Source organism: Penicillium hispanicum (genome assembly GCF_028827665.1).
Source record: "Penicillium hispanicum strain IBT 35686 chromosome Unknown utg000004l_segment0_segment0, whole genome shotgun sequence".
Taxonomy (NCBI): domain Eukaryota; kingdom Fungi; phylum Ascomycota; class Eurotiomycetes; order Eurotiales; family Aspergillaceae; genus Penicillium; species Penicillium hispanicum.
The window spans coordinates 3,780,931-3,796,077 of NW_026623196.1; the positions used below are offsets into that span (position 1 = coordinate 3,780,931).

Sequence of the window (15,147 nt, forward strand, 5' to 3'; positions counted from 1 at the left end):
GCCTACTCTGCGTATGCTCCATCCCAATCTTGCACTCGGCCCCCAGAACGCCTAAAATCATGAGACAGGCACTCGGAACGACAAATCTACCCGACCCCGAATCTCCAGTTACTTTTTAAAAGACAGACGATTCGTTCCCATCCAGCGTGTATCCAATTCTCTCTACGAATCAAACCACTCAATGCTACGATCCATCGTCGCATACTTCCATTCCATCCCATAACCCGCAACCGCATCCATCTACCCTCGAACTCCAACCACCACCGACCAACGAGAACAACCTCGCCCCGAAACCCCCAAACACAACCAAACCATGGCCTCCGGACTCATCTTCGACCCAATCCGCCTCCTCCAGGCAGCCCCACTAGCAACCAGCACCGGCACCCTCGTCAACGCCACCCTCGAACTCATCATGACCACCACCTTCCTGTCCCCGCGCCTCCGCCCACAGTCCAACGCCATCCTGCCGCGCTGGTGGGACAGCTTCTTCAAGCGGGGTGTGTGGACCGTGCTCGCGCTGAACCTAGGCACGATCGCTACGAGCGCGGCGACGCTCGTGCTCAACCGCGAGCGGCGCGCGCTGCAGACGACGGCGTTTTACTGGGCGGGGCTGGCGGGGGCCATTGGGCATTTGGCGTTTGTGCCGTTTGTCGTCGGGCCGGTGAAGGGGATTGTGGATGCGAAGGAGGTGGGTGAGGGCGGGGATGGAGATGGGGAGGACTCGGCGACGGCGCAGATGGCGAAGTGGGTGGGTGTGCATCGGGTCAGGATGTTGGTGGCAGATTTACCGGCTTGGGTTGCTTTTGTTGGGGCTGTGTTGACGCTGTGATGGGATGTGGAATGCTACCGGGCCTAGGTGTTGTTTCAATCCTGTGCTATGTGATTTGTTCTGTATTATATTGAGAGCCACTGGAAGGAGGACTGTGCAATTTGCTGAATAGAAACTGGTAGATGCTATGCAGTGCGCTCTTCGATGAATGACTTGTGTGACAAGTTGACAACAATTTAAGAAGGGCAATGCGCTATGTACAGGAGATCGGATTCCAAGATGCGAATGCCAAATGCAAAGATGGGTGGTTGGTGGGTGGCGGCCTATAGGCTGAAAATCCCGGATCGCTTCTTGCCGTACGGATACACGATCAGCGCGGAAACGAAGAGACCGACAGAGATCCCAATGGCGGTCTGGATCATCCCGTAACCCAGCGAGAGAAGGGAGCTGCCCGAGGTTGCGCTGTTGGTGGCGGCGACATCTTTATGGGCAACGGCCTCGGCATACTCCAAGCCAGAGATGATGGATCCGCTCGATGCAAGACCAGACGGGACAAGGGTGAAGATACCCGGAATAATGGCGGCAGCAGCATGGCCGTGCCACAGCCGACTATACAGATTGGCGATGAGGCCGATGGTGAAGGCGCCGACGGTGTTGGCGACCTGGTTCTGGCCGAGCCTTTTGGTGCTGAAGTAGTTGGCCACATAGCCACAGACACCCATGAACACAGTGACGGGGAGCTGCTTGAACTTGGCCTGGTTGATAAGCGCGGCAAACATACAGAACAGCGCGACGAAAGGGAAGTGCTGGATGTACTCGCTACCCCAGATCTCCTGGCTTTTGGTCGAGCAAGATTGCTGGGTAGTGGCATTGCGATCCATGAGGCCGTAGATTGTGGTGCCAACGGTGACTCCATATCCAAGGAAAAGCGAGTAGATGATGGCGAATACCAGTCGAATAGAACCGGCGTTCATCTGGTGCGACTGCAGCTCCAAGCTACTGCTCAGAACGGCGAAACCGGGCAGGATCAGAGCAATGGAAGACTCAGCTAAGGCTGCAAAGCAGAACACCTCCTCGCCGTTATGTTTGATGCTGCCAAATGCACGCGCCAGAAACGAGGTCAAGATGGCCGCAGACACTTCCAACACATTGGAATAGGTCGCGGAAGTTGGGGCAATAACGTGCTGCATGAAACCCACCAGGCAACCGAGAATGAAAATGATAGGCAGGTCGATAGGCCGCGCAGAGAAGGAGTAGGGACCGACCGCAACACTAGCCAGCCCATACAAGAGGACCATGATCCACTTGTTGTAGCGCGGTTTGCGCTGCATGATCTCATCCAGATCTTGGGTGGCCTGCTCGACGCCAATAACGTCGTGGACCACGTTCTTATAGACATTGTGAGTCTCCGCCAAACGAGACAGATCCAGACCCTGGACCACGCGGATGATCTTAACCTCGGCCGTCCTGGTTAAGGGATCATCGAAGGACATGAACATGCAGCCCGGGATGTACAAGAACTGGGCATTGACCTCGAGCACGTTGGAAGTCATCATCATGTACTCCTCCAGACGGTGCGTCGGCGCGCCGTACTTCATCAAAGCGCGACAGAGTTGCATGATGTACTGTTGCCGCGCCAGGAAAGCCGCAATATGTACCGTGAGTTTGACATTCTTCTGGCTCTTGCGCTTTTGCTTTTTGCGTTCCTTCGGTTTCATAGGGGCTGGGCCTTGTGCGCCTGGCATGCCAACCCGACCCATACCCATAGATGCCGAGATGAGTGAGGAGGTATAGTTGTGATTTGGCTCCTTCTGCTTGGAAGCTCTTTTGAAGTTCAAGTTTAATTTGCTCCCGTTTTGACTGTCACTGGCGTCTCTGTACCATTTGACCTTTTCTTTTTTACTCATTGGAGTGCCCATCGGAGTCGTAGTCCCGGGGGTGGATGACGCCACGAGAGTCTCGGTCTCGGGATCAGTCTCAGAGGAGGTTGTCGCAAGACTCATCCGGCTCGCATTGTTCATGTTGTTGGCATACACCCGCAGCAACTGCGAGAGGAGACCCCCATTGAGGGGTGTGGACGCACCACTACCACCGGGGGTCGTTGCCCCCGAACGAGGTTCTGAGAGAAGCTCCTGCGAGTCCTGACGATGATGATGGGCGGCCGGCAATCCCAATTGCCGGAGCAAATGTTGAGCCTGGGAGCCATGGTCGTGGCCGCCCACGTATTCCTCCTCATCGCGGGCCCGGCGAGCCTGGTAGCTCTTCATGTCGTCCATTGCCCCGTAGTGCTCGGGCATCAAGCTCGCATCCAACCCATCCGCCTCTCGCTCATGTGGGCGACCCAGTCTCTCCGCCAGACTGGCGGTGCGTTCCCGGATCCGCTGGCTGGCCGACCTCCATCGTTCTCGGGTGGATAACGAAGAGCTCGGCTTCTCACTGACCTCATCCCGGCACGTTGTCTCGGGTTGCAAGGTTGTCCCTTCTCCCAAATCCCGGGCCTCGTCGTCCCCCTCGGTGCTCGCTACAGAGGGTTGATGAGGGGGAGATGGAGGTTTCTCCTGTGAATCTGACATTTCGAGCAGCCACGGGGGGGAGGGGGACAAGCAAGCAGACCCTGCCGGAAGTGACCGGATAGATGTCTCGGGGTATCGATAAATGTGTATGTGCGTGCCAAGGTCAGGAACGGGACTCAGCAAGAGATGTGATCTTGGTTAGGAGATGAGAGCACTTCAGGGAGAATATCGGCCAGAGGAGTGCGGCCCTGGAAAGGAGCAGAACCCCACAAACGGTCACTCTTCATCTTCGTGGGGGGAAAGGAATACGTTCTATGGACTAGGCCAGGGGGGGTGGCTTTTTGGCGTCAGAGAAATAGACGGCCGCCTCAGAATAGACCCGGTTGACCCACGTCACTAACGCGGGTTGAAGTCATGGCCGGCGAACGCGTCAGACAACCTGGTGGCGCGCAGGAATTGTCCTCTGATGCTGGGATTTCCAACCGAACGGGGATGCACCGGATGGCGTTCCTGGCTGGATCCACGGGTCAGTGATGGCTGGGACACAATGGACGAGGCTGAGGCAGCGGCTTCTCGAGAATCCAGAGCATCCTTAAAGGATGTGCGGATGATGCATTTAATGCAACCCGGGGGTCCAAGACAATTCAAGACAAGCTTCGACGACAGCGACTAAAGGAACGCTAGTGGTGCAACGCCCGTGGCGACACTTCCGAGCGGTGGGAGGATGTGCGATCACGATTGGCGATGGCCGGCACCGGCCTTCCAAGCCCAATTTCCGACGCGGTGATCTACGAGTTTTCGGCGAGGCCTCGACTCGTTCTGGTGGGGGATTGGACCACAGTGCCCGACCCTCGATTCGCAGGATTCGGACATGGCTGTGATCGTACTATGTATAACCGTGCCCATATCGACTATTCCTATTCGGGTGCCCACACGCATTCGCGTGTTGGTGCACCACACCGGTAGTGCCAACCACACCGGAAGTGCCAATTTTGACCTAAATCGGCTATTTACCACTGCCCAGTATTCATCTTATGCCGGAAACGTATATCATCTGAAACAGTAGGTGATGATTAAAATCAATCACTGAGGTGCCAGGAATAGTAGGAGGAGCTATTTTAGCAGCTGCCCTGTATGCTGCTCGTTCAGTCTGTTTACTCTCTTCCTGGCTACGGTCGGAAATTCGACGTGTAGCATCCTTAACTGTTAATAGGCCAGTTATACCCTTAATTCTGCGTCGAGAGCTATTTTTTGGCCAGAATTAGCCTATCGATTCCGCAGTAATTTAGCTTAGAAAGTGTGCACTACTTCCATCTATTCTTTAGAGACTTTGTATAATCGATTAATCTTAGCCTTAAAACTAGGTATAATTGGCTAATATAGATTATAATTTTGCAGATAAGTATCAATTTTACCTAGATATAACGACTGAGAAAGAATATAAACGCTAAATTAGTGCAATTAATATAGTGATTATAGTCTATAATATAGAAGAGGGTACTCCCTCACGGCTTTGTGTACTATAAAAACGCTTTACTGATACTATTAATATACTACCTACTGCCCCTCTGCCTAAGAGATAGAAGTCTATCTCTTTAGATAAGAGTAATGATACTTTTTCTTAAGCTATCACTTCTATCTACGTTAAATATCTAAAAGAGAGACTAACAATATATTTTATTTGTCTTGGTAATACTAGACTGCTAGAATACAACCGACTATAAATATATAAGAACCCTAGGTCTCTCAGCCGACACTTTATTAATAAGTATATTAAGTTATTCTTAAATAATATGTACTGTGAGTGTAATATTTATAGAGAAAAGCTGACATCAAAATTGGGTCTACTGAACAATATAGAAAGGGTGTATAGAACTGTCTTTTGCTTACCTTTACTAGCTCTTAGCCTACCCCTCCTATAAATATAAGACGTTTCTTGTTTCTCTTTAACTATTTTATAAAGCGAGGTCAAGTATAAACAATAGATAAATATCCAATCATATAATTTATTGATTTCAAGGAAAGGCTATAATAACCACTTATAGCCAAGACATCTAATAACGAGTCAGAGCAATAATATGATCGACAAATTATAACACTACCTATGCCAAATCTTCTTACCATGGCGAGCAGGCCTTAGGAAGCAAGCGTTCCTACAATATAGGTGACCTGACGATCAAGTGTGTCGTGGGATGCTTAGTGCACCCAGAAAATTATGGCCTTTTTCAGGAAACAAGCGATCCTGCAAAGTAGATGATCTAACAATCAGGTGTGTCATGGGATACTTACTATCATAGGATCCTTATAGCATTAGAAAACTGTGGTCTTTCTCAGGAAACCAGTATTCCCACGATTAAATATATCATAGGAGTATTACTATCATAGGATCCTTACAGTATCAGGAAAACCATAGTCTTTCTCGGGAAACCAGCGTTCCCACGATCGAGCGCGTCCTGGGATACTTACTATCGCGGGATCCTTAGGGCACGGGAAAACCGTGGCCTTTCTCGGGAAGCACGCCTTCCCACGACATAAGTGATCCGGCGATCAAGTGTGTCGTGGAATGCTTGCTGTCCGTTTCGCCCAGAGCGCCACCTTATATCAGCGCACCTGCACTGCTTTAGGCTCCAACAACGCCGCCTCTCATGATGCCCAAGGTTCTAATTGAATTCAAGGCTGGAGACAGGAAAATAGAGGAAAGATGTCATTTGCTAATATAGTACGTTTAGGAGCCTTTTCGATGACACAATAAGTGGACCGGCTGTCTTTATTAAATACTACAATAGAAAAGTATGCAAAGACGTACATAAAAATAGATGTAGAGATTATATTTAGACTATAACATATAGATTGAAATTGATTCTATAATAAAACTTGTCTTCCTCAGTCTTTGCCAGGTGTTGGGCCGTAGTCAAATTTTGGAGTTGGGTAATGGTGGCCCTAATAAGTTAGCATTTTCTACAAGAACGAGTTTCCACGACATACCAGTTGGGAATTGAGAAATGCCCAAAATCCTGAGCCATCCAAAGATAAAATATGTACCTGGCCCGTTTCTCGGAGGTGAATACCCACGTCCTGTATGCTTGACTGCAAACGCAAAATATTCATTGAGAGACTCCCGTAGGACTACATGTCTACAATCCAGCTGGTCCTCATACTCCGGTCTTCTCGGCTTTCCTTTAACGGTTAAAGTCATCTGTGGCCAGCGGGACTGGAAAGACCAGTCTGACCACCCTTCGGTATTTAAGCCGCAAAAGCCGACGGCCAGCCAGACTGCGAGGGCCAGCGGGACTGAGGGCCAGGAGGACTCAGACCTTCGGCAAATATGGTTCGCAAAAGCCGTGGGCCAGCCAGGCTGGGGTGACCAGAGGGACTAGATTATAGAATCGACTTGTTTCAGTCTTGCCCAAAAAGGTGTCGCAGATTTCCTACCACTCGAATAAGAATGGCCCGGGAAGCGGGGGGAAAAGCTGAGTACATGAGGTATTGGCCATTTGATTGGCCTCTATAACAAGGCAATGCCAGTATCGCGAGGAAATAACCTACGGAAACCAGAGGAAATAGACATGGATCAATGGGCCCAGGCACCAGACACGGACAACTCAAAACAACGGGTTCCAAGGTTGGTGGATATGCAAATCCATTGTAAGAATTACTTGAGGCCATCTTTTGTTCTTTCCTAACTCTAGTATTCCAAGGTTGGAAGACTTTCGACCATGTGTTTATTAACAACCATCGCACTCATTCAACCAGGCCTAATGCCGTGGATCCCATGTGGCTGGCTACTGTAAGCCGCGCAGATTCGGTAGGGAACGAAAGTTGATATCCGGAGTTTCCCCACCAACAAGACCACCAAGTTCCGCTGCGTTGTTTGTGTTTGTACACGTCACTTCCAGGTTCAGTTCATTGTTCTTCCCATTTAGCATATCAGGAGGAATCAGCATCTGATCCACGCCCTGGAAGGCAGGAATAGCTGACAATCTAATAGCACTGCCCGGGCGGTAGCACCCATTGGCCGTGATCTGGTCATGAATGCAGCTCGGAGAAATATAGTCATGACCCACACGAGGAAACCAGACTTTGCAAGCCCTTGTAAATAGCTCCTTATCCGCTGTGACTTGACAGAATCTGTTTTGCAGTTGCAGTTAGAAGGGGGAGCAGGAAAAAAAAGCTCCGGGTTATAACCGACCGCATGTCTGAGCCACCAACGTTCCAGCCCTTGTTTTGATTGCTCAAGTAAACACCGGCACCAAGCTCTTTTCCGCTGGTATATTTGGGACTCCACACTAGAGTTCCTGGGCCGGGCTTCCACCAGGATTTCATCGCTTTGACTTCGTTCTGGCCAAACGATGAGAAAAGTTCATATCGATGAAAGGCGAACACTCACTACATTCGCAGTCCTGTACCCGATAACAACTCGCTCGGCGGTCGCTATACCGACCAGGAAGAGAAGGAAACCCAGAACAGGCTGGAGAGGCCTCATGATGATGATGGGAGGGAAAACAGCACGGAATGGGCATGAAAATACTAGAGAGCGAAAGTCTGCCCAACAGGGCTACCTTTATTTCGTAGTCTGGAGGTCAAAGCCCATACCTTAAAGAGCAACTGGTCTCTTACCTTGACCTTGGCTGATTTCAGGTCCACTTGATAAATTAGGGGGGTGGAGTGTGAACCGTCTCGGAGGCAATGCGTTCATGGCCCCATATAAGTTCTTGGCGAAGCAACAATCGATGCAGATTCTCCACGTGCTTGACGCTGGTTCTTCACACTGGATTCATTCAGCTTTACGGAGTACCCTGTGGATAGTTCGGAAGAGTCGGGATACCGGTGAAAAATCCGGTATGTCCCAGTTGACCAATTCGAGCAAATGGCTGATGTGCTCTTCACAGATGCCGCTAGTGCTATTTGATGCAGATCCGACGCTATAAACTCTGTAAACCCCGTCAGACCAAAGAGAAGAGTGTAGGCTTTGATAGTTTCGAAGATCTAACTATACAGGATAATCAACTCCCAGACGCAATGACTGCGACCGTCCAGTAGCTACATCAGTACACACTTTTCCTGGATTCTTGCAAGTGCCGTGTCTGGGAGCTCTCGAGAGCAGAACTCCTTCCACTGCCAGAACTGATACGCCGCCGGGGCTTCGTCTGGCGAATTCCATTCAGAATAGGGAGGGAACACCGACGGGTCCAATACTAGTCGGAGCGAAAATCGTTGCCAATCCGAGGCACTGCCGACATCCAACTGGGTTGGAGCCGGAAATCTGCCTTGCTGCAAGTGGACCGTAAACCTCTTGGTTTGAAAGGCTTCCTCGGCGAACCAGCGCTCCGCCGTGGGTAGACTGGACGGGCCAGCTTTTCGTAATAGGGGATGCAGACGCTTTGTCAAGGTTATCTCCATCTCCATTTCAGCCAGTTGGGTAGGCGTGGTCGGCGAGCTCCCGCTAATGCTTATCTTGCGTTCGGTTGGCGCAGGCCCCAAAAGCTTCCAATCCAATTCGACCGCGAGAAAAACATGGAACTCGATAAAACAGAGAAGCTTGGTCCGGTCAGTGATAGTTCCCTGAACAAGATACCCGGCAACATTACCTCGCCCGTGCCATCTTCGTTAAAGCGGATTTGCACTGGCCGGACAGAATCAGGATCAAAGCTCCACGGCTCTGCCGTTAGGGTTGCAAGAAGAGACTCGGACATGGCGAATGTGGAGCTGGAGTGTGGTGGGTTGGTCGGAACTTAAGTTCGTAGAGCGATTCGACGTACGTCATTGACACTGGAGGATCTGGATCGGATGGGGGTCTGATTGGCGAGGTTCAAAAGACGGTGCCTGAAGCTCAGTGAAGCGTGAGGCAGTGTCGAGAACGAGTTTCAGCCACCCTGATGGAAATTCTGCCCTAAATTTGGCTCGGAAGGTATCGCCGTCTGCTCCACTTGTATCCCGAACAGTGGCCCCCGCAGTTGTTCTAGGCAATTTCCTATACAGGAAGGTTGAATCTCTCTGCATTCTAATCCTCATTTGGTGGTGATGTTAATAAACCCAGGCGATATAATGGCCCTTAGTGATCCTCTTCCATCCCATCGACTCTTTGTTTTCTCTTCGTGGAAATGGTGCCCTCTACGCCTCTCGGCTGGAGCACTGTCTTCTTTCTGCTCGTCAGTGGATCTTATGGCTATCCGCAGCAGCGATCTTCAAGCTCCTCGGTCTCCAGATCAACTGCACCGGCTCCATTACCAAACCATGTCGTCCCTACTCCGACTATCGCATCTTCAGTGTCATTGAGCAGTTCGACAAACGACCCGTCCAGCGCGTCTTCAAGCTCCGCATTCTTCAAATCGAGTGCACCGGCTCCTTCAACAGACCATGTTGTTCCTGCCCCAACCACCGTACCGTCGACATCTTCTGTGCCATTGGGCGGTGCGATAAACCCCCCAGTCAGCGCGTCTTCGTCTTCGTCTTCAAGCTCCGCAGCCCCCAAGTCGAGTGGCATCGTGGTAGCTCCAGGTGTATCCTCTCAGTCGGATCTGCCCAGCTCGAGTTCCGACTCGTCAAGTGCACCAGTCGCCAACCCCGCGACCTCTTCGGCCTCTGTCTCATCTACGAGCTCGGGTGCAAGCTCTGCCACAGGTGATGGTGCTAGAGTTCCAACCTCATCTGGATCTAGCGGCGGCTCTGGGAAGGGTGGCGATGATGACGATGACGATGACGACCCCACGAATGGTGGTACTGCCTTCGCCCCTGTGTCGGCCTCTATGTCTGCTCCATCGGACCCGGGGGCTTCTGCCGTCGCGACAAATGCGGGAAACCCTTCCCAAACCGCAAATATTGTTCAAGGTACACTTCCTAAAGACCAGTTTTCTCATGTACCCGCCATCGGCTTTGGAGATGTGCTTCCAATCAAACTCACTATTGACGGCAAGGAAAAGCCTGCCGTCGTGGATTTTTTGCGCCGAATTTCCATTCCGCTGGGCGACGATACAGACTGGCTTAAGCCGGAGGACATCCCACACCCAGGATTGGTTGGCCTTGAAAACCCCGATTCGTGCCCTCTCCCAAGCCGATCTTCGTCAGGTGCCAGTCCAACCACGGCCTCCCCGACCGTGATCTCATCCACCACATCTCCATCCACAACCTCCGCATCCTCATCGTCGAACTCAAGCAATGCCCCGAGCTCAACCCTTGACTGTCACCAGAATATCGCGACCGGCGGCCCATCTGCTTCGCAAGTCGCCAAGGCGCTCCGGAACGATCACTCGTTCTCAAGTTTCTGCGATGACCAAGCATCCGTTGACTCCTTGTATCAATCTATGAAGCATGGCATGCTCGAAATCTCAGCAACCCGCGGCTCCCCCGGTGACAATCTTCGTTACTGTAAGCAGGGTATGAAGGAAATCATCGACACATGTATCACCGGCAGCTCGGACTATGGAGGTGTGTACAAGCAGGGAACTGAGACCTACAACATCACCAACACCATTGATCCATACAACCCCTTGGAAGTTGATGTTGATGACGGCGCGCCTTCCTCCCCTTTTGAGGTACCGACTTCGACTTCAACTAAATCCGAGCCTCCTATGCCCACCGAAACTAAAGGGAACAATGATGGCTCTGGGCTCTGCAAGTCCCTTCAGGGTGCCTGCAAGCGGGCGTACAAGCACTTCAAGGATGACTACATCTACAAAGACTACACCTATATCTCCGTTAGTGCCGGGGATGATAGTCCGGTGAATGTTTTGTTCTGGTGGGCAGCAGCAACGAACGGTTGCAAGGCGGAGTTCAAGTGCGATGACTACGGCGAAGGGATGAGTGGCAAGCAAATCAAGCAATCGTAAGTGACCTTGCTATTTCTGTTCTAAGGCAGACTGGCTAACTCGAAACTCACCAGTGTCGAAAACATGTTCGAGAACGACAAGGTCGATGAGTGCGGTACAACTTATTTGTCCAACAGCTGTCAGGTGAAACTCAATGGCTGTGATACCCATTGTGGCACTCATGTGCCGTGTGACTCTTTGGCTCCGAATGATAATCATGAGCGTTGTTATTGATCCTGGGTATGGAAGGGTTAACTTTATTCGTTCATGACTCCTGACACCTGCCAAGATTTGGGTAGCTTGATATAATTATAGTGAATTATCTTGCTACAATATAGACCTGTTGAGGTGATGATCTTACTCGGGTTTGGATAAGAAATAGAAAAGCAGTGATGATTCTGGATTGCCGAGTTCCAACTAGGATGGAGGGGAAAGGGAATAGAAGCGGGAAACTAGATACAGATGGCACATGCTGCCGGCAGAAACGTCCACCGGGCTTACCGGCCGGGGTACGTTAACTCTTAAGACAGATCAAGTCGAGCAACCTGCTGCTAGCCGGGTAAGCTACAAACAGGTGTATATATCCATCAGGAACTCCTAGTATAGTCGCAAAACAGTACCAGCTAATACCCACTGCGTCTCTACCACCAGAACTAAAACAGGAGTTCTCTAAATAGTCTACCGTCTTTTATACTAGGGGGCGCCAAGCTAATAACTACAAAGCGAAACGCTTAATCCACATCCTATAGCTGTTTTTTTAGATCAGTTTTAGCTACCAGTAGCTGCTTTTTTAAGCTTACAATTTATGTGTACCCTATTTATAAAGCCGTAAACGTCCACTTATTGTCGAACAACTCGGCTTCCTCATTAACTAACGGGACCGGTATCGTGCCTCATATATTGGACGGCAGCGCGCTAGTAATATTATCTACGGGCAATTAAGTGAGATCACCTAATATCATGTAGGCCCATGCTCGAGCTGCTTCGGCTGGCAGGGCCTTATGGACTGTGACAGCTATCGATTCGAATCTTGCATCACGTCATTAGTTGTTGTTCCATGAATCCCTTTACAATTAGATTTTAATAGCGAGTATTAATCTAACTTTAAATACTACATTATAACCACTTAGTTGGTTTTAGGTTCAAAAAATTAGATAACCATAACCATACAAAAGTTTACCCGACTGAGACATAAAATATCAGAAGTAGATCTACATCCTACCTTTTCCCTGACTAAGCTAGAAGCCACCTGGGCAGTCTTATCAAAATTATAGATATTTTGGATGCACGGTTACATACCCGTGCATCCAAATCTTTAAAGAAAATCCTGCCTTTTAGGATGCCCTAGGAATATATGAAATTTACACAGCCGAAACATACAGAAATCGATTATAATCAAGCTATACATAACCCACCTACCCCCTACCAGCTCCTCGCTGTCAAAATATATCTTCGAATCACCAGTTTACCCGCAAATTGACGTCCTATATCTGTTAATAATTACTAGTAGGCGAGCTAGTAGGTATACTTTTTACCAGCTGACGTAGCGAATCTTTACTAATCGATTCCTATACCTTTTTAATAATATTATATAGCTATACCTCCTATGTAATATACTCTAGATCGTGTACCTACATATAGTCCCACATGATATTCTACACGGTTTCAATCAAGTTTAATTCTAGCCTAAGAATAGGTTTAGTGGCATATACAGTACTATGCGCTAAGCTCACTAAAATAGCCCCTTTAAAATTTTCGTTGCAGGGGTAGTATAGGGTTATTTATCACCATAACCCGATGCATTGACTCGCCAGTGCGGGCGGATATGATGTGGTAAACTAAATCGGCCTGTCCTCGTGATCTCCTTTCCTCTTTTTGCCTGATAAAAATAGCGAGATCTCTGGATTATTTCAAGATCTACGCGTTTCCCCCATAATAGTCTACTATATGTTCTTTCTTCTGGAATAGAAGGCCTATAGGATCTGATCAGAGTCGATTGAACACGCATGCCCTTTGATTCACTGATATCTCAACACTGTCGCATTGCCTGAAAGACGAATAAAAGCTGGAATAATGAACATTCAACAAGAAACTCGAAGTAAAACAAGCAATTCAACCCATAATACTATCTGCGGCCTTTTTCACGCTTGCGGCGTGATTCCTCCTTTTTCAGCTTGCGGCATGATTCGTCCGCCCTCAAAACAATGGCAAGCAGGATTTTGCCAACTGCCTTCATATCGGCTGCGACTTCTGTATCCCATGGACCGAATTGGTGCATGAGAAGGAATCCTGGATCCTCTGTGGGGCTCAGTTCATCATTGAGATATTTGACGTAGTTTCTGTCGTATTCAGCAAAGGTAATATATATTTCGTTTCTATCCTGGGAAACATGGAGACGCCTGGCATGTTATCAGCATATCGACATGAATGACCTGATCAAGTAGACTTACAAGCCACAACTGTGTGTGATCTCTTGGGGGTCTGGATTTGTCTTGATCCACGTCACCATTTGGGCAGCCTCTTGCATCGCGATTGGAAACAAAGCCAGTTCCCTGAGTGCTGGCTTTACCTCAACAAGGGCGTGAACGCGATTTGGAGAATCAACTTCCTCCAAGCAACCATCTGTACGAGCTTCGATTGAGGATTTTGCAAAATCGGCAATAAAGGGCTTTCGGTGAAGAGACCACTGAACAGGAGAGCCATGGTGCACAATGAAGGCATTCAGGAAATCAATGAGCGCGGTGTTCACAATCTGTTCGTCCTTCGTTCTCGGAAAGGTTTGAGCCAAGAGCTCTAGCGGTCCGTAGGACTTTGCCTGCCAGGGTGTCACTTCCCCTTCACTCTCTCCATCACTCTCTCCCTCACCCTCTCCTTCGTCAAAACGATATGTTTTAGAGGGTGGGGTCTTCGGCGGTTTAGATGGGGTGTCGTAGAGAGATGTTTCTCTCATCCTCGCAGCCAAATGACTACGGGTGCGGCTTGCAATCGGAGATGTCGGTGGCCCAGCGGCAACATCATAATTGAATGGCCCAACCTCGGGCACCTGGCTCACTTGCTTCTGGTAGAACCGGGGTAGGGCAAAGGTTCCTTCAGGCAGTTGGTCGTTGGTGAAGTTCGCACAATAGCTATTCCAAGACCGGTAAGCGTTTAGTTCTCGGGATGCCTTTTCCATCCATTCGTCGAGTCCGAACATAGCTGGGTCAAAATTGAAACGTTTCTGGGGCTTCCACAAAACTCGAAGCATCAAGTACTGTTCTACTTTGAGTTTGGAAGCTGAATTCAGGGCCATGCTGTGGATTGTTTTGTCGGCCACTTTTTCAACTTTTGCCAACTTTTGCCATGCGGCTGGTTGGGCGGGCGGATCCTGGGTTCCCATGGAAGATATGGCGAGACAAGAACGGGAGCTGTTTGGGGGGGGGGGGGGGGGGGCGAAGAGAAGACACAGTGTAGAGTTGGATGAACGTGTAACAGGAGATATAGAAAGATGAGCGTGGGAGAAGAAGGAATGGAGGATATATTATAGGTATTGTCCTGGCCTGCCCACAATACAGTGAAACGCCGGTGGCTGTTGCATATTACCTGCGCGGCAAGAAGGTGACTTTGCCGACATACAGATACACTTGATGGGGCGTCCTTGGCAAGGCGTCTATACTGCTGTTAGGTGAATGGTTAGTAAGGTATTTCTACTTGTCTTTTTTACCAGTCTTTCTACTAGTCTTTCTACCGGTCTTTCTACAAGTCTTTTTTATCAATTTGCCATATAAATATAAGAATCTGCTATAGACACTTAATATTCTCAACAGAAATAGTCCTTTGTATACCCCGGCAGGGACAGCTGTGATGGGCCATAGTGTTAACGGACCCCTATACCAGTTGGGCGCTAAGCGTTTCAGATACTTCTATCTTCTTTTGGTCACCTACGAGAGCCTAGCCTTCGGGTTATCCAGTAGTATTTCCTTTATTTTTCTGAATTTTGAGGTGTGATATAATTGATCTTATCGTAGTAGTATATTGCCCCGTGAGCACTTCTTGTCCTGTCTGATCCAATCAATAAGCGCCT

The 15,147-nt window shown here is 49.4% G+C and overlaps 6 protein-coding genes across 6 annotated transcripts; 2 read left to right on the top strand and 4 right to left on the bottom strand.

Moving 5' to 3' along the window:
* Positions 1-313: 313 nt before the first annotated feature.
* Positions 314-829, top strand: N7459_005178 (putative integral membrane protein; the record flags this gene model as incomplete). The annotated part of the gene is made up of 1 exon (XM_056944362.1): positions 314-829. The coding sequence occupies one exon, from the start codon at positions 314-316 to the stop codon at positions 827-829; it is 516 nt and encodes a 171-aa protein (XP_056801245.1).
* A 263-nt stretch (positions 830-1,092) lies between these two features.
* On the bottom strand, positions 1,093-3,342 carry N7459_005179 (threonine/serine exporter family protein; the record flags this gene model as incomplete). The annotated part of the gene is made up of 1 exon (XM_056944363.1): positions 1,093-3,342. The coding sequence occupies one exon, from the start codon at positions 3,340-3,342 to the stop codon at positions 1,093-1,095; it is 2,250 nt and encodes a 749-aa protein (XP_056801246.1).
* A 3,722-nt stretch (positions 3,343-7,064) lies between these two features.
* N7459_005180 (uncharacterized protein) lies at positions 7,065-7,765 on the bottom strand (the record flags this gene model as incomplete). The annotated part of the gene is made up of 3 exons (XM_056944364.1): positions 7,065-7,410; positions 7,472-7,620; positions 7,670-7,765. 3 exons carry the CDS (start codon positions 7,763-7,765, stop codon positions 7,065-7,067), a joined length of 591 nt encoding a protein of 196 aa, XP_056801247.1.
* Positions 7,766-8,322: 557 nt separating this feature from the next.
* N7459_005181 (uncharacterized protein) lies at positions 8,323-9,046 on the bottom strand (the record flags this gene model as incomplete). The annotated part of the gene is made up of 3 exons (XM_056944365.1): positions 8,323-8,820; positions 8,871-8,988; positions 9,042-9,046. The coding sequence occupies 3 exons, from the start codon at positions 9,044-9,046 to the stop codon at positions 8,323-8,325; spliced, it is 621 nt and encodes a 206-aa protein (XP_056801248.1).
* A 337-nt stretch (positions 9,047-9,383) lies between these two features.
* On the top strand, positions 9,384-11,321 carry N7459_005182 (uncharacterized protein; the record flags this gene model as incomplete). The annotated part of the gene is made up of 2 exons (XM_056944366.1): positions 9,384-11,104; positions 11,162-11,321. The coding sequence occupies 2 exons, from the start codon at positions 9,384-9,386 to the stop codon at positions 11,319-11,321; spliced, it is 1,881 nt and encodes a 626-aa protein (XP_056801249.1).
* Positions 11,322-13,212: 1,891 nt separating this feature from the next.
* On the bottom strand, positions 13,213-14,463 carry N7459_005183 (uncharacterized protein; the record flags this gene model as incomplete). The annotated part of the gene is made up of 2 exons (XM_056944367.1): positions 13,213-13,462; positions 13,538-14,463. 2 exons carry the CDS (start codon positions 14,461-14,463, stop codon positions 13,213-13,215), a joined length of 1,176 nt encoding a protein of 391 aa, XP_056801250.1.
* Between the last annotated feature and the right edge of the window lie 684 nt (positions 14,464-15,147).